The 21,716-nt window shown below is 39.1% G+C and overlaps 1 protein-coding gene and 1 pseudogene across 1 annotated transcript in view; both read left to right on the top strand.

Annotated features, from left to right (window-relative positions):
• LOC105519779 (phylloquinone omega-hydroxylase CYP4F11) overlaps nucleotides 1-10,665 on the top strand; it is a 20,568-nt gene extending 9,903 nt beyond the window's left edge. The window contains exons 8-13 of the mRNA XM_011953246.1: nucleotides 700-766; nucleotides 964-1,093; nucleotides 8,558-8,691; nucleotides 8,786-8,850; nucleotides 9,065-9,147; nucleotides 9,555-10,665. Coding sequence (XP_011808636.1) covers nucleotides 700-766; nucleotides 964-1,093; nucleotides 8,558-8,691; nucleotides 8,786-8,850; nucleotides 9,065-9,147; nucleotides 9,555-9,732 — 657 coding nt within the window. The 3' untranslated portion in view covers nucleotides 9,733-10,665. The remainder of the gene's footprint in view (nucleotides 1-699; nucleotides 767-963; nucleotides 1,094-8,557; nucleotides 8,692-8,785; nucleotides 8,851-9,064; nucleotides 9,148-9,554) is intronic.
• Nucleotides 10,666-11,519: 854 nt separating this feature from the next.
• Nucleotides 11,520-12,785, top strand: LOC105519874 (annotated as a pseudogene).
• The last annotated feature ends 8,931 nt before the right edge of the window (nucleotides 12,786-21,716 follow it).

Below are 21,716 nucleotides of genomic sequence, written 5' to 3'. Positions count from 1 at the left end.
CTTTCTTTCTTTCTTTCTTTCTCTTTCTTCTTTCTTGTCTTTCTTCCTTTCTTCCTTTCTTTCTTTTTTTTGAGATGGCGTTTTGCTCTTGTTGCCCAGGCTGGAGTGCAATGGTGTGATCTCTGCTCACTGCAACCTCTGCTTCCTGGGTTTAAGCGATTCTCCTGCCTCAGCCTCCCAAGTAGCAGGGATTACAGGCATGCACCACCACGCCAAGCTAATTTTTTTTTTTTTTATGGTAGAGACGGGGTTTCTCCATGTTGGTCAGGCTGGTCGCAAACTCCCGACCTCAGGTGATCCACCTACCTTGGCCTTCCAAAGTGTTGGGATTACAGGTGTGAGCCACTGCACCTGCACAATACTTAATTTCTAACCTCCAAGCCAAATTGCCATTGAAATATGCTGTAACCCAGGTTGCCAGTAATGCTTCACTCCAAAAGTCCTCATTATTCAGAGACAAGATAATATTCATAGGTCATTGACTCTTCCCAGCAGGGCCAAATATGAGGCAAAGAAGCCAGTGGGAAAGCCCGTGGTTGGTGGGCTCTGATGGTGGTGACCAAGAGACATCTAGGGGTGCATGATGGGCTTGGGTTTCTGGAAGGAGGATGGAGCTTCAGAAATTGTCCAAGGTTTGACTCAAGAGCCCCCAGAGCTGGTGTGATTTGGGGCAGGGGTATTGTCTTGCCTTCTCTCCAGGATGAAGATGGGAAGGAGTTGTCTGATGAGGACATAAGAGCAGAAGCTGACACCTTCATGTTTGAGGGTGAGGGTCTCAGTGTGGGACTACAGTGGGGACAGGAGCCTCTCCATCCCAGGGACGTGGTGGGTGGACCCTGGATCACTCCATTCTGCCCATCCTCCCGCTCCCTACATTCTCCCAAGAGCCTCAGTGTATGGGTGCTGTCCACCCTCTGGTGCTGAAGCAGCCCAGAAATCCCGTTTTGCTTGGCTGCCCCTCAGGCCATGACACCACAGCCAGTGGTCTCTCCTGGGTCCTACACCACCTCGCACAGCACCCAGAATACCAGGAACGCTGCCGGCAAGAAGTGCGAGAGCTTCTGAAGGACCGTAAGCCTGTTGAGATTGAATGGTGAGTGCAGGTGCTGGCCTGTTCTTGATCTTTTCTCATTGGTTCTGCTCCTCAGGTGGGTGGGGAGAGGGAGTTGCTTTTTGTCAGTTCTTCCATTATCTCTTAGTGGGAATCAGTGCAAATCTCAGAGGCAGGGCTTAACACCCAGCCCGGCCAGCAGGGGATGGTTTGCAGGCTTTTGGGACCCGGGCTGCTGGGAGAATTGGTGACAGTATGTAAAGGCAGATGAAGCCACTTAGCATGTGTTCAGCAAATGAATTTCTCCGCCACCTCCTCTTTTCACTGAATTATCGTATTTTTTTCAAACATCTTCACTTTCTGAATGTTTGCTCTTCCGTACCCTATTTCAATCCTGTTGTGCAGTCCAGGGATTTCTAAGGGAGACCTGAGGGTAGAAGTAATTCATTCCTGTCCAGAACACCTACATCATTCATCCATCCAGTCTTCATTCAGCAAACACTCCCACACTGCATTCCCATTCCCAGTTTTGTTTCTAGCACCTTTCAGTACTCTGGAGACCTTGAAAGGATCCAGCCCTGTGATCTGTTTTCCCAGTGCTCCCAACCTGGTGGGGGAATAGTCCCAGGACAGGAAACTCCCAGCACAGACGGGCAGGGATGAGGTTGAGAGCAAGAGAAGCATGAATGGAGGTACAGAAAGTGTCTCAACCAGGCACAGTGGCTGAACCTGTAATCCCAGCCACTCAGGAGGCTGAGGTGGGAGGATCACTCGAGGTCAGTACTTCAAGATGAGCCTGGACCATATAGCGAGAATCTTTCTCTAAAAAATATGAAGACATGAAAATAAAAGTGAGGTGTCTTGGTTGAGACCCTTAATAATGATCAGTTGATATTTGGATGCAGCAGTGCCCTAGGTCAAGAAGACAGCCTGGGCCAAGGTCGAGGGAGGAGAGAGGGAGGGAGGCAGTAGTGCCCTAGCTCAAGAAGAGAGCCTGGGCCAAAGTCGAGGGAGGAGAGAGGGAGGGAGGCAGTAGTGCCCTAGGTCAAGAAGAGAGCCTGGGCCAAGGTCGAGGTAGGAGAGAGGGAGGGAGGCAGTAGTGCTCTAGGTCAAGAAGACAGCCTGGGCCAAGGTCAAGGGAGGAGAGAGGGAGGGAAGGAGAGCAGGAGAGAGAGAAAGAGAGAGAGAGAGAGAGACTGAGAGAGAGACCAAGAGAAAGAGAGAGAGAGAGAAGGGAAAGAAGAGAAAGAAAAGAGGGAAAAAGAGAAGTGGCTTGTGTGCAGGGGGAGGGAGAAGGTCATAAAGAGAGAATGGAGACAGAAGGAAAGTGAGAGAGAAAGAAAGAGAGAGGGAAGACAGAAAGAAACAGAGAGATGGATAGAGAGGGAGAAACGGAGTCATGATGAGATGATGAACCTGGAGATGGGAGAAGAGCCTGGGTGTGGAATACATGGGAAAAATATGAAGAACTTCAATTTTAACTCAAGGTCCATGGGAAGGGACAGGTAGTAGACCAATCTTTTCAGGGCTAGTGTAGAGGGCATACTGGAGAGGACCAGTTGTAGAATGAAGTCCAAGGGAGGACATTCTGAGGTCTGAGCCAGGCGAGGAGCTGGGGATGGAGAGGAGACATTGAGCTGGACAAGTCTTTTGAAGGTAGCGCCCTTACGTCCAAGCCTTTGCTCAGCACAGCAGTCCTGTGAGGTGGAGAAACATTTTTATGCTTTTAAAACCAAGATTTCAAGCAAAATTACACATTGTTAAAAAAAAAGTGTCCAAAAATTTTGATGAAAAATGAGCTACCTTCTTAAGCCTCACGCTGGCAGTTTCCATCATCAATGGTTTTCTGTGTGCCCTTCTAGAAAATGGCTATCCTGATGCCCACTGTATATGAACACACATTCTCTTTTTCTATATGAGTAGGAGTACATAAAATAGACACAGGTCTGCACACTAACAATGTATCTTTAAGATCTTCTGTTTTTCTCAAAAAATGAGTTTTGGAAAATGAGTTTGTTTTTCAATTTGTCTTTATTTTTAATTGACAAATTTTGATTATATATATTTATGAGGCACACTGTAATGTTATGATGTACGCAATGCAGAATGATTAAATCAACCTAATGGTCATATCCCTTACCTCATATACTTATTATTTTAGCAGTGAGAACATTTGAAATTTTCTCTTTTGGCCATTTTGAAAAACATATTGTATTATTATTAACTGTAGTCACCATGCATATAATAGATCTGAAAACTTATTTGTCCTGTCTAATGGAAACTTGTACCTTTTGACCAACATCTTCCTGTTCTTTCTTCCTCTCTCCTCTGGCAACCACCATTTTCTTCTCTGTTTCTATGATTTCTGTGTTACTTGTTTTAGCTCTCACAGATAATTGAGATCATTTGCTATTTGTCTTCTTGTGCCTGGCGTATTTCACTTAGCATAATGTCCTCCAGAATCATCCATGTTGTCACCAAAGAAAGGATTCTTTTCTTTTTAAAGGCTGAATACCATTCTATTTTGCATTTGTACATGGAAAATGAGTGTTGACTTACAAAAACAATGATGAGAACAGATTCTTCTTGGACTCAATGAGACATTACAGATAAGACAGGGTTTATCCTTGACATTCATGCCACCCCACCTACTATCCTCCCTTTCCCTAAAGGGGTCTCTTGAGACATCAATTTGTCATCTAACCGTCTGCTTATCTATCTATCTATCTATCTATCTATCTATCTATCTATCTATCTATCTATCTATCATCTATCTATCTATACATCTGTCCATATGTTCATCCATCCATTTATCCTATCTATTCATCCTTCCTGTCTATCTATCCATCCATTGATCTATCTCTATCATCTATTTCCATATATATGCTATGTATTTTATTGATATAAATAGGAGTCAATTAAATATATATGGATATATTTTAATATATATTAAATTTATTAATAAATTTAATTTAATAATTAGGAGTCAATAAAATGTTTATATTTCCATATACATAGAAATATATGTTTCCATATATATATACTATGTATTTTGCCCTTTGCTATTTACATATATGCATACTGTGGCTTGTTTTTGCCTCTCAATAGTGTGTCTTAACAGCTGTTTTTTTTAGTATGGCATGACATTCCATATTTTATTTGTTGCACATCTTTGTTGAAAGCACTTGTGTGAATCTTTCCAATTATTGTAGATATGGCCAATTTGCCTTCCAGAATCTCTGTACTGGTTTACCTTCCAGCTTGCATTGTGTGACACAGCTAGTGATCTATTTCCTCCTTTTTTGTAGTTGCATCGTATTCTATGGTACTAGTGTTCTGCTGTGTGGCTGTTTATCTAAACATCTTCCCACCATGTATATTTAGCTTGCTTCTGACTTTTGCTAAATTAAATCTGTTGCAGTCGGCATGTGCGTACAGTGACCATAGCTTATTTGTGTGAATATCTCTGCAGGACAAATTCCCAAAAGTGTAATTCTACAATTTTAATAATGATAAAAAATCCATTCCTACTAGCTGAGTATGATGGCACCAGCTTTCCCATAACTTCACCAAGAGTATTACATTATTATTAATTTTTTTTCAATTTTTAAGTTTCGGGCTATGCAGGTTGGTTACATAGGTAAACGTGTGCCATGGTGGTTTGCCGCACCTATCAACCCATCACCTTGGTATTAAGCCCAGCATCCTTTAGCTATTCTTCCTGATGCTATCCCTTCCCCAACCCCTCCCCCTGACAGGCCCCAGTGTGTGTTGTTCCCCACCATGTGGCCATGCATTTTCCTTGTTCAGCTCCCACTTGTAAGTGAGGACATGTGGTGTTTGGTTTTCTGTTCCTGCATTAGTTTGCTGAGAATAATGACTTCCAGCTTCATCCATGTTCCTGCAAAGGACATGATCTTGTTCATTTTTACGGTTGCCTAGTATTCCATGGTGTATATGAACCGCATTTTCTTTATCTCAATTATCACTGATGGGCATTTGGGTTGATTCATGTCTTCACTATTCTGAATAGTGCTGCAATGAACATATGCATGCATGTATCTTTATAACAGAATGATTTATATTTCTTTGGATATATACCCAGTAATGGGATTTCTGGGTCAAATGGTATTTCTGCCCCTAGATCTTTGAGGACTCATCACACTAAATTTTTGTCAGTCTGCCTATTTCTTCTTTTAGTGAACATTTCCTTAAACAAGAGTGGGATAGGACATCTTTTGCCATTTTTTTTTCTTTTTATGGAAGAAATGATCTTACATTGTTTGCTGTTTTCTTTTGGGTTATTTTCTCATATTTACTTATGAGAATATGTATTAAAGTTAATCTTTTTTTCTGTCACTTTTTGCCTTTTGACTTCTTGGGGACAGTTTTGGGTAGTTTATATGAAGCCAATTTTGTCCACATTTTCTTTTGTAGCTGTATTATCCAGCCATTTCCCAGGGTTTTGTGGGGCTTCCTTTATCAGATGTGAAGTTTCACTTATTCACATATCTGTCTCTGAGCTCCCTATTCTGTTCTTTGGTCTGTTTTCCTGTTCTTGCAGCTTTGCCATGATACATTTATCACTATACCTCAGTAATAGGTCTTAGTATCTGGTAGAGTGACTTTCTCTTCTGCTTTTATTTCAATAATTTGGGGGGGTACAGGTGGTTTTTGGTTACATGAATGAGTTTTTTAGTGGTGAGCTCTGAGATTCTAGTGCACTTGTCTCCTAAGCAGTGTACAGTGTACCCAATATGGAACCTTTTATCCCTTGCCTCCCTCCCAACCTCCCTCCCTGAGTCCCCAAAGTCCATCATGTCACTCTGTATCTTTTTGCATCCTCAGCATAGCTTCCACTTGTAAGTGAGACTGTATGATATTTGTTTTTTCATTCCTGAGTTATTTCACTTAGAATAATGGTCTCCAGTTCCATTCAAGTTGTTGCAAAAGACATGGTTACATTCCTTTTTATGGCTTAGTGATGATGTATGTATGCCACATTTTCTTCATCCACTCGTTTGTCAGTGGGCACTTAGATTGGTTCCATATCCTTGCAATTGTGAATGGTGCTACTATAAGCATGCATGCGTATGTGTCTTTTTCATATAATGCCTTCTTTTCCTTTGGGTAGATACCTAGTAGTGAGAGTGTTGGATGGAATGATAGATCTACATTTAGTTCTCTAAGGAATCTCTTTACTGCTTTCCACAGAGATCGTACTAATTTACATTTGCACCAGCAATGTAAAAGTGTTCCCTTTTCACCACATCCACACCAACATCTACTGTTTTTTGACTTTTAAATTATGGTTATTCTTGCAGAAGTAGGGGGTATCTCATTGTGGTTTTAATTTGTATTTCTCTGATGATTAGTGATGAGCATTTTTAAATATGTTTGTTCACTGTACATTTTCTTTTGAGAAATGCCTATTCATGTCTTTGCCTACTTTTTGATGGGGTTATTTGGTTTTTTGCTTGCTGATTTGTTTGAGTTCCTTGTAGATTGTTGATACTAGTCCCTTGTCAGATCCATAATTTGCAAATATTTTCTTCCACTATGTGGGTTGTCTGTTTACTCTGCTGATTGTTTCTTTTGTTGTGCAGAAGCTTTTTAGTTTAATTAGGACTGATTTCTTTATTTTTGTTTTTGTGGCATTCGCTTTTGAGGTCTTAGTTATGCATTCTTTGCCTAAGCCGACTTTCTCTTCTCTAATATTTTATTTTCAGATTGACTTAGCTGTTCATAATTTTTTCTTCCCAAAAAAGTTTAGAGTAACTTCATCAAGTTCCTAAAAATTAGATTATCATTTGCAATGAATATATTCTCTCGTTTGACTTGATATATCTTATCAAGTAACTTCAGGTAACATCATAATATTGACCCATGGTTTGTCATAGTAAATGGTTATTAATGTATTCAAATAATATTTAAGCTTTTAATAGATATTAAAATACTTGCTTAGATATCATATGCATGTTTTGCTAGATCAGTTCTTACATACTTTGTTGCTGTGGTGAAGTGTACCTTTTATTCAGATTGAGGGAAATGTATAAATTCATTTGAAATACAGAGACTTTATGTCTCTTGTTAAATTTTATTCAGATATTTTATATTATTATTAATATCTTATCTTTTATCTTTTTCCAGCTGCTTGTTATTTCTACATGGGAAAACTAATAATTTGTACATATAAATTTAGTTCCCAATGAACATAGTACATGATAAATATGGTATTCTGTATCAAGAGAAAAAAATATAGATCATTAGGTAAAAGCTCTTAGGACAACTGGGAAGTTTCCTGAAAAAAAACCAACTCAATCTGGTTGCCATGTCTTATAATAAGACAATGTTCAGATTATTCAAGTATATAGTTTTTTTAAAGGATGTTAAAAGCTCTAGAAGAAACCATTGGAAAAGTATTTTATAGCTTCAGAGTAGAGATAACCCGATTTTGATACAAGTCCCAGGAGCTAGACAAGAAAAGACTGACATACTGTTAAATGAGAAAAGATATGGAATATGTGTATAGTATATGATGTACCCATATTTTTAAGATGCCAAAAATTAGCTATAGAAAGATACATAAAACTGATAATAACTTAGGCAACCTGTGAGGAGAAGAAGCAGGTGACATTGGGCCATAGGGGTAGATGATGTTTTATAGTTTTCAAATTTTGAACCACTTCAGTGTACAGTGTATTAAAATTTTAAACAGCCACAGAAAAAGAAGAAAGATTAAGCAAAGAATTCAGCTTTCGTACTGGATCTTAAATGTTTGTAAAAGTTTTCCAGTGAAGTGTTCTGTTTTTCTAAGTATAAAATCACCATCTGCCAAAATGATACATTTACTGCCACATTTCAAATTGCATTCCTCTCTTTTTTTTTTCCTTGTCTAATTGCATTTGCTACTATCTCTAGTACAATGATGAATAAGAACAAAACACTGGATCTGGGTATTTTGTTTCTTATTCACTTGCATTTTGTGTTCGCTTTCTTGCCATAAAGGATATTTACTTTTATGCAAGCTCCACCTCCCGGGTTCACACTATTCTCCTGCCTCAGCCTCCCGAGTAGCTGGGACTACAGGCGCCCGCCACCTGGGCCGGGTTATTTTTTTTTATTTTTAGTAGAGACGGGATTTCACCATGTTAGCCATGATGGTCTCGATCTCCTGACCTCATGATCCACTCACCTCGGCCTCCCAAAGTGCTGGGATTACAGGCATGAGCCACCGTGTCCAGCCCAAACTTTTTTTTTTTATAGCTGGCTTCAGGGTGTTGTGTTTTCCTCAGAATAATCTTTAAGAAATTGGCACCATTTTTTTCCAGTACTTTTCTAATTCTTTGCTTTTCTAATTTTGCTCTGCTTTTTAAATTATCCAATATTTCATTCGTGTTGAATTTATTTTGTGATAGGGATAAAAAGTCTCGCTTGGAAACAGAGAAGCTGGAGAATTGTGTCTTTGCTCACTTGATAACGATTGGGGCTGGGGTGTTTTCTTAGGGATGACTTGGCCCAGCTGCCCTTCCTGACCATGTGCATTAAGGAGAGCCTGCGGCTGCATCCCCCAGTTCCTGCCATCTCCCGATGCTGCACCCAAGACATTGTGCTGCCAGACGGCTGGATCATCCCTAAAGGTGCTCACAGCCTCATGGAGAGGAGCCTCTTGTGTAGCAAGAGAGGCCTTCAGGCAGGGGGGCCTTGTCCTGACTACCCTCTTCTCTCACACAGGCATTATCTGCATCATCAGTATTTTTGGGATCCATCACAACCCAAATGTGTGGCCAGACCCTGAGGTACTGCCTCCCTCACCCCACCCTTTTAGGGATCCATTTCAAGGTTCCTAGAGGAGGTGACAGGGTTTTGAACAGGAAAATCCAACATGACTTCCTCTCAATGGAGACACATCTGCCAAAATGTCTCTCCAAGGCTGGCGGTCTTGGAGAAAACTGGGAGAACCCACCCAGCTGGGAGACCCCAACCAGCAAGCCTTCTTGGTCTCACCTGCAGGTCTACGACCCCTTCCGCTTCTACCAAGAGAACATCAAGGAGCGGTCACCTCTGGCTTTTATTCCCTTCTCGGCAGGGCCCAGGTAAGGATGGCCTGAGTCTGAGGCAGAGATGGCCCTATGAGGCAGAGATGGGTGCAAGGGTCACAAAAGGGGGAAGTTACAGACGGTCCCAGTTCCAGCTCTCCTTCCCTTCCTTCCTCAGGAGTTAATGGGCAACAGTTCACAGAATGGGGTTGGGTAGGTCCTAGAGGGGTCTGCGGTGTGCTCAGAGTCCCCTCCTTCATCTGCTGATCTGAAGAGGAGGTGGGAACCTGGGCCAGGTTTGGGGGATATGCAAGCACACATGGGAGTCCTATGGACACTTAGCCCCTCTTTCTGCTCCTCAAGCCGATCTGGGTGCGATTCGGGGTCCCAGGCCAGGTTCTAAGCATGACGGGGCTGGGATGGGGGTCATGGGCCCAGTCAGATTCCCTCACTTTCGCCCCCAGAAACTGCATTGGGCAGGCGTTCGCCATGGCTGAGATGAAGGTGGTCCTGGCACTCACGCTGCTGCGCTTCCGCATCCTGCCGACCCACCTTGAGCCCGGCAGGAAGCCTGAGCTGATATTGCGTGCAGAGGGTGGACTTTGGCTGCGGGTGGAGCCCCTGGGTGTGAACTCACAGTGACTGTCCTACCCATCCACCCACCTTTGTAGATTCCCAGGAATGAAACTATGCTGACACCTCTGCTTTACCCTCATTGACAACCAGCAAGGGGCTCTTGGGGACTGGTGGGATCTAAGAAAGAGGAGTGAGTGGGTGGAGGCAGGGTGATGTCTCTGAACTCAAAACCCTGACTGCCTCTCTGACTGAGCACAGAGCACCTAGGCCCTCAGTGGGTTTTCCCAGAGCCCAAGTAAAAACTTTATCCTGTGGGCAGTAGGGAGCCCTGGGAGGTGTTTGAGCAGGAGAGCGAAGAGGATTAAGAATGGATTTAAGGAGCAAGACTGAGACTCTGATTCAGCGAGAAGCAACCATAGAGGCAGATCACTTTATCTGTCCTGGGAATGTCCCCTCAAGACTGGAGTCCCCAGCTCAGAACTAAGGGAAAGAGGTGCAGCTTCCACCCTGGCAGGCTTTCAGAAATTTTTAGTTCCTTTTCCCACCAACATCCCACCTCTGTTTCTCCCTTTCCCAGTTGATTCCCTCTGTGACTCTCTTCCCAAACCTTCAGAGGCATAGGATCTGGAGCCAGGCTGCTTGGGCTCAAGTCCTGGCTCTGCTGTGTGACTTGAGCAAGTTAATTCCTCTCTGCGCCTCGGTTCCCTTAACCATGTAATGGAGACAACAGCATTTTCTATATCAGGGTTTTCCTGAGCTCTCCATATAAGGGACTCAGAACTGTGCCTGGCACACAATGAATGCTAAATATATGGGGCCATTATTATTTCTGCTGTCAGAAAGTCTGACTGTTAAAGAATGTTGTCTTTCAAGATCGTTATTTCTACCATGACTTTAAAGGCTGTATTTTGGAACTCAAAGGCAAAAATTCTAACATCTGTGCTCTTTGAACAATCTCTTCTCCCTAGAGGGCTGTGCATATAAGAGGTATATATATATTTTTTCCTGAGGGTAGTGAAGGCACCTGACTGTGTGGGGTGGTAAGAGTATGAGAGAAACCTCAGTCAGTGTCTCAAAATAAAATCCTGCTACAAATATTGATCTCTTTTCATAGCCTGAGGGATGTTGCATCACTAAATCCTGTTGACTTCTCTAATCTCTTCTCTAGCTGATCTCCTTCCCTTGCTACAGGCAGTTACTCTGGCCTTAATTCTGATCTCTAAATACATTATATATTTTTTTTATCTGGGGCCGTTGTATTGCCTTTACACCTTTATCAAACATAAGTTGCCTGTATTTATGTGGATCTATTTTGGGGGCTTTTAATGTTCTGTTCCATTGACCTATTTGTCTTTTCTTTGACCAATAGCACAACACCTGGGTTAGTGTAGCTTCATAGTAAATCGTGAAGTTGGATATTGTCAGTCCTCGAACTATGTTCTACTCCTTCAATATTGTGTGGGTTATTCTGAGTCTTTTGTCTCTCCATATAAATTTTAGAATTAGATTGCTGATATCCATAAAAATAACTTTGTGGAGGGCCCCAGAGAGCTCGGAGCGCCGCTGCTGATGCTCCTCGGCTCGATGCTGTGCACTGGGCAGCGCCGGGGCCGGCGGCTGCGGCGGCAGAGGGGCGGGGACCGGGAGCCGCGCTCCTCCGAGAGTTGGGCAGAGCAGCGCCCGCGCCCCCGAGGCGTCATGGGCCCCGTCCCCGGGCCTTAGCGGGCACCAGCCGCGGGAACCCCTGGGCCTCCTCGCACCCGGGCCTGAGTGATGCCCGGTTCTCTGGCGCCCCCTCCCTTGCCCCATTTTTTTTCCTGCTCTCGCTGCCCCTACCGCTTCTCTTCTCCCGTATGGCAGCAGAGCCACCATCCCCCATCCGGGTCGAGGCGCCAAGCCCCCAGAAATGCGGACCCCACCGGCGATCGAGGCCACCCATGAGGGTACCCCGTAGCTGGCGGGCGGCAGACTCCGCTTCCTCAACGGCTGCGTGCCCCTCTCGCATCAGGTGGCCGGGCACATGTACGGGAAGTGCAAAGTGGGTATACTGCAACATCCAGATGGCACGGCACAGTTTAGAAACAGTTACAACCACCTCCAAAAGGCCAAGAGAGCTGGAATTCTATAATATTGTTTGTTCTGCTAACTGTACCGATGGTGTTCTTCTAGAACTACAAAAATCTTTGCCAAAATATTATGGCATCTGGCCACCTCCCACTGCACCAAACGATTTATACCTAAAAATGGAAGATGTGACTCGTAAATTTAATAAGCCCTGTACAATGGATGTAAAGATAGGGCCAAAAAGCTATGATCCTTTTGCTTTATCTAAGAAGATTCAGCAACAGATCAGTAAGTACCTATTAATGGAAGAGATTGGGTTCTTGGTGCTTGGCATGAGGGTTTATCGTGTTCATTCTGATAGCTATGAGACACAAACTAACACTATGGAAGAAGCTTAACAAAAGAAACTATAAAGGATGGAGTCTCCGAATTTTTCCGTAATGGGTACTGCTTAAGAAAAGATGCTGTTGCTGCCAGTATTCAGAAGATTGAGAAAACTCCGCAGTGGTTTGAAAACCAGAAGCAGCTTAACTTTTACACAAGTTCATTACTTTGTTTGTGAAGGTTCGTCTCAGCCAACCACCACAAAACTGAATGACAGAAATTTGGCAGAAAAGTTTTTGTCCAAAGGACAACTGTCAGACACAGAAGTACTAGAGTACTACAGTAACTTTCATGTGTTCAGTTCCACAGCAAACGGAAAAATAGAGGCTTCGGTAGGCAAAAGCTTGTTCGAGATAATGCTTTAATACATTTTCCTGTGTAATACACAGGAAAATGTATTAAAAAAAGCATCACAATCAGAGTTTATTGAAAGTTGAAACTCTGGAGCAAGACAATGGGTGGAAAAGCAAGTCATAAGAACATTTAAATGGAACTGTACTTTCCTAACTGCAAAAAGTTTTCTACCACCTTCCCACTGGTTGCCAAGAGATTGCTGAGGTGTGCATGATAGATTTTGCTCACATATGTTCCCTAGCAACACAGTAGACGAGGGATATGCTTATGGACTAAAGCATTTAATTTCTGTACTTCGAAGTATTTTATACAATTGAATCGTCTGTTGCAGTCTTTTTTTTTTTTTTTTTAAGACGGAGTCTCCCTCTTTCGCCCAGGCTGGAGGGCAGTGGCACAATCTGGGCTCACTGCAAGCTCCGCCTCCCGGGTTCAAGCCATTCTCGTGCCTCAGCCTCCCCAGTAGCTGGGACTACAGGCGTCCACCACCATGCCTGGCTAATTTTTTTGTATTTTTAGTAGAGACGGGGTTTCATTGTGTTAGTCAGGATGGTCTGGATATTCTGACTTTGTGATTCGCCCGCCTCGGCCTCCCAAAGTGTTGGGGTTACAGGCGTGAGCCACCGCGCCCGGCCTCTTGCTGTCTTTTTAAAGGGGTGGGCCAATCATAATGAAGAGGAGCGGTCAGTATCTCTGGGCCTTTAAGGCTATGTAAAAAAAATTGTATTTTATTTATCCTTATACTTTTGTAAGAAAGGTTAACTTTTTAATAATCTTACTCAGGAAAACTATATGTTCATTAGAAAACTATGAAGAATACAGAAACTTAGGAATGTTAAGCAGGGAATGTGGTGGTACATGGCTTAAACATCTTTTTTGGCTCAAGCAAAATGCAAACCATTATTCAGTCATTAAGAGTTTAGTTAGCTTTCTGTAGGCAGTTCATGAAATCTCTGTCCACCCAACCTTGACAATGAGCCATATCTAAAATATTACATTATTAGAACACCTACCAAAATCTTGAAAGCGCAGGTTGATGTCCTTAGAATTGCTACATATGAAGTTATTAAAACTGGAGAAAATTCTACTTCTGAAATAAGTACTGTTTAGGTTTTATATTAAAAGTTCAGACCAGCATATCAAAGGGTGCTTCTTAGTGAAATGATTTAGAATTGTTGCATTCCAAAAGCAGGTTTTCTCTTTAGTTTTTACATCTCTCTCTCTCTCTCAAAATATTATACTTCATGAAAAAGACAATTGACATGGATGACAACAACAGTCTTGAAATCAAGGGCTCACTAATTGTTCTTACCAGGGTTAGGAGAAAAGAGAGACTATTTTCAAGGAACAAAATATTTTGCTTTACGATCTTTCATTTATGAGAAAATTGGATTATAAATTTGTTACATTGTGAAAAGTATCATAAGCCATATAACTTTTTATCTAAATGCAGCTTCAATATGTACACATTGTGCACATGTACCCTAGAATGTAAAGTATAATAATAGAAAAAGGAAATAATTGAAGTTTTATTTCTCCTCTAAATAACTTGAATTTTTTTCTTTAAAAATTTATGTATTTATATGTCCCCATTTAGTTAAGTGGTAGTGTAAATGTATGTTGTTAAAAGCAGTTTCTCAGAATTATAACAAGTAATGAAAGACAATATCTAATTAGGTTGTTATAAAAAATACTACAAGTGAATTAGTCCATCATATAGGGTTTGGGGCATATCTAAATTCATGCTTCTATTTCACTCTTACTCAAAACAGTTTTATATTATGTTGAACAGTGAAATCATAATTTAATTTCATGGGGACAGGGGAGTGCTATAGTTCCTGGAAAAATTAGATTTGTATTATCTTCATTTCACACCTACCACTTTAAAAAATCAACTAGTTATTTGTCATCGACAACATTTAAAACTTTGAGTCTTCAAATACATTTGATATTAATGCTGTCATTACCTGCACTTTGATTCACTAATAACATTTTTAGGTAGTTACCAGTTTTGTCATTTTTCTGGAAAATATTTTGGGGTTGTAAATTGTTTCTTCTCTTTTGCTTCTAGAGTTGCAAATTGAATTTTTAAATCCGAGCACCTTTGTTGTGGTGTGGAGAAAAGTATCACAATTTTATGTTTATTTTACCTTCTCAACCTTCTCTGGGGGTACTTTGCAAATTACCCCCTCTGGGTACTAAACAGAAGTATCAAATACATGCTGTGGGAACTCTGTCCTTAGTAAATCTATTAAACCTGAATAACTTAAAAGAACATGTGCATTGTGTAATAGTAAAATTTGATTTTAATTTTTATTTATAATTGGTGTATTTATCATAGGGACTTCCGATTTTTCTTCACTTTTCAAATGGATATTGGCTATAGTTTTATGTTTTCATGGGAATGAATTTCAAATCATAATTAATAATCAGAAAATTTTTAGTTTTACTTTTTTCTTTTACAATATGGACTTTTGTTGTTATTTGGATAGTGGTTCAATAAATCTTAAGCTCAGATAATTAAACACTATTTTGAATCTTTTTTTTTTTTTTTGAGATGGAGTCTCGCTTTGTCGCCCAGGCTGGAGTGCAGCAGCATGATCTCGGCTCACTGCAAGCTCCGCTTCCTGGGTTCACGCCATTCTCCTGCCTCAGCCTCCCGAGTAGCTGGGACTACAGGCGCGCACCACCATGCCCGGCTAATTTTTTGTATTTTTAGTAGAGGCAGGGTTTCACCATGTTAGCCAGGATGGTCTCGATCTCCTGACCTCGTGATCCACCTGTCTCAGCCTCCCAAAGTGCTGGGATTACAGGCGTGAGCCACCGTGCCTGGCACACTATTTTGAATCTTAACAAGACACCCAGGCTTTTTTTGTATAGGATGATATTGGCCTGTGTACAATGAATTTAATAAACTTAAGTATTATCATGTTTTTTGCACATTTTAGATCAATAAAATCTGAATTAACTGTTCAAGACTTTTTTATCTGTATTTGGAAATATAATTTTGTAAAATCAATGTCTTACCTTTTTGATACAATAGATCATGATTTGTTTTTAACAAAGCAAGAAGCCCTTTTATCTGTTGCTTTTCATGGAAGGGATTAGCATTTAATTCTGTTTGTTTACATTTGTTATCATCGTTATCCAATGCTCATTTTATGTTGCTTTATAAGTAAGCTTAGGTATAACAGAATAAACATCTGTTTATCTAATCTACATGTGACTATTTCAGTCTCTCTCAGTCACTTAACATTATGATGAAATTTACCATTGTGGGGATGAATGATCACTATCCACCAAGCATATTTGAACATGTAAATGCTTAAGAAGTAAGCATAATATGGATCAAGTTTGGGTTAATAGGATTCTCATAGTTTCTTCCCCCTGTGAAACATAAGTAATGATTTTAGTGTATTTCTTAAGGAATACACTCATTTAAAAAGGACTTTAAGAAATCGTGAATATGAATAATATCTTTCTCTAATAAAAATTTAAATTGTAAAAAAAAGCCCAAAAACTTTCTGATATTTTCATTGTGATTTCATTGAATCTATACATTTAGTTGGGAAGAACTGACATCCTGACAATATTGAGTTTTTTGTCTTACAAGAAATGCTCAAGGGAGTCCTGCATCTGGAAGTGAAAAGAGGATAATTATCATCATGACAACATGCAAAAGTATAAAATCCACTGGCAAAGCAGATACACTTAAGAGAAAAGAATCAAACCTTATTACTATGGAAAACTACCAAAACCACAATCATAAACAATAAGAAAGGAAGAGAGGAATAGAAGATACACAAAACAACTAGCAAACAATTAATAAAATGATAGAAGAAGATTCTTACCTATAATAACTTTGAATGCAAATAGATTAAATCCCCCACTTAAAATATATAGACTGGCTGAATGTATTTTTTTAAATGAACCAACTATGTGCTTCCTACAAGAAACTCACTTTACCTATCAAGAAACATATAGACTGAAAGCAAAGTCATGGAAAAAGACATTCTACCTAAGTGGAAACCGAAAGCAAATAGGAGTAGCTATGTTTATATCAGATAAAAATAAAACAGACAAGGGATAGATTCAGCAAGAACATATAACAATAGTAAATATATATGCATCCAACACTGGAGCACCTAGATAGACAAAACAATTATTATTAGATCTAAAAGGAGAGATAAACTCCCATACAATAATAGTTGTAGACTTCAGTAACTCACTCTCAACACTGGACAGGTCATCTAGACAGAAAGTCAACAAAGATACATTGTATTTAAATTTCACTTTAGACCAAAGAGACTTAACAGACATTGACAGAATAGTTCGTGCAACAGCTGAGGAATACACATTTTTTTCTATTAGCACATGGAAAAATCTGGAGAGACCACACATTGGGCAACAAACCAAGTCTCAACAAATTTAAAAGTATTGATATCACATCAAGTATACTTTCTGATGGCAAGGAAATAAAGCTAGAAATCAATAATGGAAATAACTTTCAAAACTGTACAAATACATGAAAATTAACAACATGCTCTTGAACAACTAATGAATTAATAAAAAATTAGGAAGAACATTTAAAACTTATTGAATCAAATGACAGTATAAACTATTACAATATATCAAAAGCTATGGGATACAGCAAAAGCAGTATTAAGAAGGATGTTTATAGCATCAAAAAGAGTAGAAATATTTCAAATAATCAAATGATGCACCTCAAGGCACTAGAAAAGCAAAAGCAAACCAAACTCAAAATTAGTAGAGACAACGAACTAATGGAGATTAGAGCAAAAATAAATGAAACTGAAAGTAAAAATAAAAAAAAGATCAATAACACAAAGAGTTTGGTTTGCAAAAAAATAAAATTAACAAATGTTTAGCTAAACCATGTAAGAAAAAAGAAAGACAGAAATAAATGAAATCAGAAATGAAAAAGGAGACATGACAAGTGATACCACAGAAATACAAAGAATCATTAGAGCCTATTACAATCAACCATAAGCCAACAAATTGGAAAACCTAGCAAAAATGTATAATGTCTTGATCACATACAACCTATTAAGATTGAACCAAAAAGAAATAGAAAGTCTAAACAGACTAATTACAAGTAATGAAATATAATCAGTAATAAAAACTCTTTTGTCAAAAAAAGCCCAGGACCTGATGGCTTCAATACTGAATTCTATCAAACATAAAAAAAATTACCTAATACCCATTCTTCTCAAACTATTCCAAAAATCAAAGAAGAGGGAATTATTCTTAACTCATTCTGTGAAGCCAGCATTACCCTTATACCAAAACCAGAATGGGACACAAGAAGAAATGAAAGCAACAGAACAATATATCTGATGAATACAAGTGCAAAAATTCTCAATAACATACTAGCAAATCAAATCCAGCTGCACACTATAAAGATAATTTACTATGATCAAGTGAAAATTATCCCAGGAATGCAACGATGTTTTGACATATTCAGATTAAAAAATGACATCATATCATATTTATTAAAGAGTAACAGAGTGAATAGCAAAAGTCATATAATCGTCTCAGTAAATGCAGGAAAAGCATTTGACAAAATTCAACATTTCTTCACGATAAAAACGCTAAACAAAGTAGGTATAGAACAATTATACGTAACAAAATAAAGGATAGGCACGACAAATCCACAGCCACCATCATACAAAATGGGGAAACACGGAAAGCTTTTCCTCTAAGAACTGGAACAAGACAAGTATGCCCACCTTCACCACTTTTATTCTACATAGTGCTTGAAGTCTTGGCCAGAGAAATCGGGCAAGAGAAAGAAATAAAGGACAAGGATGTCAAATTTCCCCTGTTTGAAGATGACATAATATGTGCATGGAAAACCCTAAAAACTCCACCAAAACTCTATTAGAACTGGTAAACAAATTCAATAAAGCAGCAGGATTCAAAATCAACATACAAAAATCACTGGTGTTTCCATACACAAAAGATGAGCTAGCAGAAAAAGAAACAAAGTAATGCCATTTGCAATAGATGTATATATATAATATATAATATATATTATAAATATATATTTATAATATTAAATATATTAAATATTAATATATAATATATTCTACATAATATATAATTATATGTTATATATACAGTAGGTGTATATAACATATAATGTATATAATATATAATATAATATACAATATAATATAATACATAATATATAATATAAATATATAATATAATGTATAATATAATCTAATATATAATATAATATAAATATGTAATATATAATATACAATATATAATACATATTGTATATTATTATAAATTATATGTATTTTATATATATAATATTTAGGAATAAATTTAACCAAGTAGTTGAAAGATCTCTGCAAGAAATACTATAAAACAGTGATGAAAGAAATGGAAAAGGTCACTCAAAAATGGAACATCATCCCATGTTCATGGATTGGAAGAAATAATATTGCAAAAACGAGCCTACTACTAAAAGCATACAGAGATAGAATGCAATTCCTATGAAAATGTCAATGAGATTCTTCACAAAAATACAAAAATTTCTAAAATTCATGTGGTATCACAGAAGACCCCAAATAGCCAAAGCTGTCCTGAGAAAAAAGAACTTAGATGGAAATATTACACTGCCAACCTCAAATTATACTACAATGCTACAGCCAAAACCATATAGTACTGGTATAAAAAGAGATGCATAGACCAATGGAACAGAACAGAGAACCCAGAAATAAATTCATGAATTTAGAGCCAACTAATTTTTGACAAAGGTGCAAAGACCATTCAGTTAGAAAAAAACAGTCTCTTCAATAAATGGTGCTGAACAAAACTAGGTCTTCATATTTAGAAGAATGAAACTAGACCCCTATCTCTCACCCTATTCAAAAATAAAATCAAGAGAGATCTATTAGTTAGGGTTCTCTAGAGGGACAGAGCTAATAGGATAGATGTGGGAACCCCACTCCTGGTACCAAAATCTGTATTAGTCAGGGTTCTCTACAGGGACCAAACTAATAGGATAGATGTATGAATCCCACTCCTGGTGCCAAAATCTGTATTAGTCAGTTCTCTTTAGAGGGATAGAACTAGTAGGATAGCTGTATCTATAAAGGGGAGTTTATTAAGGAATACTGACTCACACGATCTCAAGATGAGGTTCCACAGCAGGCCATCTGCAAGCTGAGGAGCAAGGAAACCAGTCTGAGTCCCAAAGCCAAAGAACTTGGATTTTGATGTTCAAGGGCAAAAAGCATCCAGTGAGGGAGAAAGATGTAGGCTGGGAGGCTAAGCCAGTCTAGTCTCTTCATGCTTTTCTGCCTGCCTTTATTCTGGCTGTGCTGGCAGCTGATTAGATTGTGCCCACCCAGATTGAGAGTGGGTCTGCCTTTCCCAGTCCACTGACTCAAATGTTAATCTCCTTTGACAACACCGTCACAGACACACCCAGGAACAATACCTTGCATCCTTCAATCCAAGCAAGTTGACACTCAAAATTAACCATCACAGTAGATTAAAGACTTAAGTGCAAGACACGACACTTCGAACTACTAGAAGAAAATATTTGGAAGACACTTCAGGACATTGGTCTGGGCAAGGATTTTTTGGGTAAGACCTCAAAAGCACAGGCAACAAAAGCAAATAGACAAATGGGGTCACATGAAACCAAAAAGCTTCTGCACAGCAAAGAAACAAATCAATAAAGTAAAGAGATAACTACAGAATGAGAAAAAATGTTTGCAAATTATCCATCTGACAAGGGATTAGTAATTAGAATACACAGGGAACTTAACTCAATGGTAAAAAAAAAAAAAAAAAAAAAAAAATTACCTCAAAATAATCCTTTTAAAAAATAGGCAAACTATCTGAATAGACATTTCTCAAAAGAGGTGATACAAATGGCAAACACATACATTAAAAAATGGTCAACATCACTAATCATCTGGGAAATGCAAGTCAAGACCATGATAAGATGTCATCTCACCCCTGTTAATGCGTGTAATTATTTTTATACTTTGCTGGATTTGATTTGATATTTTCCTGAGAATTTTGCGTCTAGGTTTGTGAGCAATATTAATCTGCATAATTTTTTAATTTCTTCTTTTTTTTCCTTCTTTCTCTTTTATTTGATTTCTTGTAATGTCTCTGTATTTGGCCTTAGGGTAATGCTGGCCTCATAAAATGAGTTACGAAATATTCCCCCTGCTTCTGTCTTTCAAAAGACATAGAAGAAAATTGGTATAATTTCTTTCTTAAATGTTTGATAGGATTCATCAGTGAGCCAATTAGGGTCTTGGCTTCCTGTTTTGGAAGGTTATTAATTATTGTTTCAATTGCTTTAATAGATATAGGCCTATTCAGATTATCTATTAGCACTCACCTTTTATTCTTTTATTTCCCCTTCTCGTATCTTTTGGATAGATGGAAGGTGAATGATGGTATATAAATGTGATTCAAAATTATGTGGCTGATAAAAATTATAACATTGATAGGGAACATAGGGCCTATATGCATTACTTAAATACCTATATAATAAGCATAAAACACGTTTATGCTGTAAGCACAAGGATTGAAGGACAATATGAAAAGTGTGTAGTTAGATGAATCTTATAAGTTATTTAAAGTGACTGTTTAAGGTTAGTCAAGCAGAGCGACATACAGGAGAGAAGACTAGTAGTAAATCAATGGCAATATCCTTCTGTATTCGGCCACTCTTGTGTTGCTATAAAGAAATACCTGGCTGGGTATGGTGGCTCATGCCTGTAATCCCAGCATTTTGGAAGGCCAAGGTGGGAGAATCGCTTGAGGCCTGGAGTTTAAGACCCCTCCCCCCCAAAAAAGGAAATATTTGAGACTGGGTAATTTATAAACAAAAGAGGTTTAATTGGATCATGATTCTGTAGGCTGTATAGGAAGCATAGTGGCATCTGGTTCTGCGGAGGCCTCAGGGAGATTTTACTCATGTTAGAAGGCAAAGTAGGAGCAGGCACACCACTTGGCAAAAGCAGGAGCAAGAGAGACGGGGGCAGGTGCTACACAGTTTTAAATAACCAGATCTTGCAAGAACTGGCTAACAGGAAGACTGCACCAAGCCATGAGGGATCTGCTCCCATGAGCCAAACACCTCCCACCGGGCGCCACATCCAGCACTGGGGATTGCAATTCAGCATGAGATTTGGGTAGGGACACAGACCCAAACCATATCAACCTCTAATGCCAACAGAACCACTGAC

This window comes from Colobus angolensis, unplaced genomic scaffold (assembly GCF_000951035.1).
Source record: "Colobus angolensis palliatus isolate OR3802 unplaced genomic scaffold, Cang.pa_1.0 Scaffold36, whole genome shotgun sequence".
NCBI classification, from domain to species: Eukaryota; Metazoa; Chordata; class Mammalia; order Primates; family Cercopithecidae; genus Colobus; species Colobus angolensis.
This window is presented reverse-complemented; position numbering and strand designations above follow the sequence as displayed.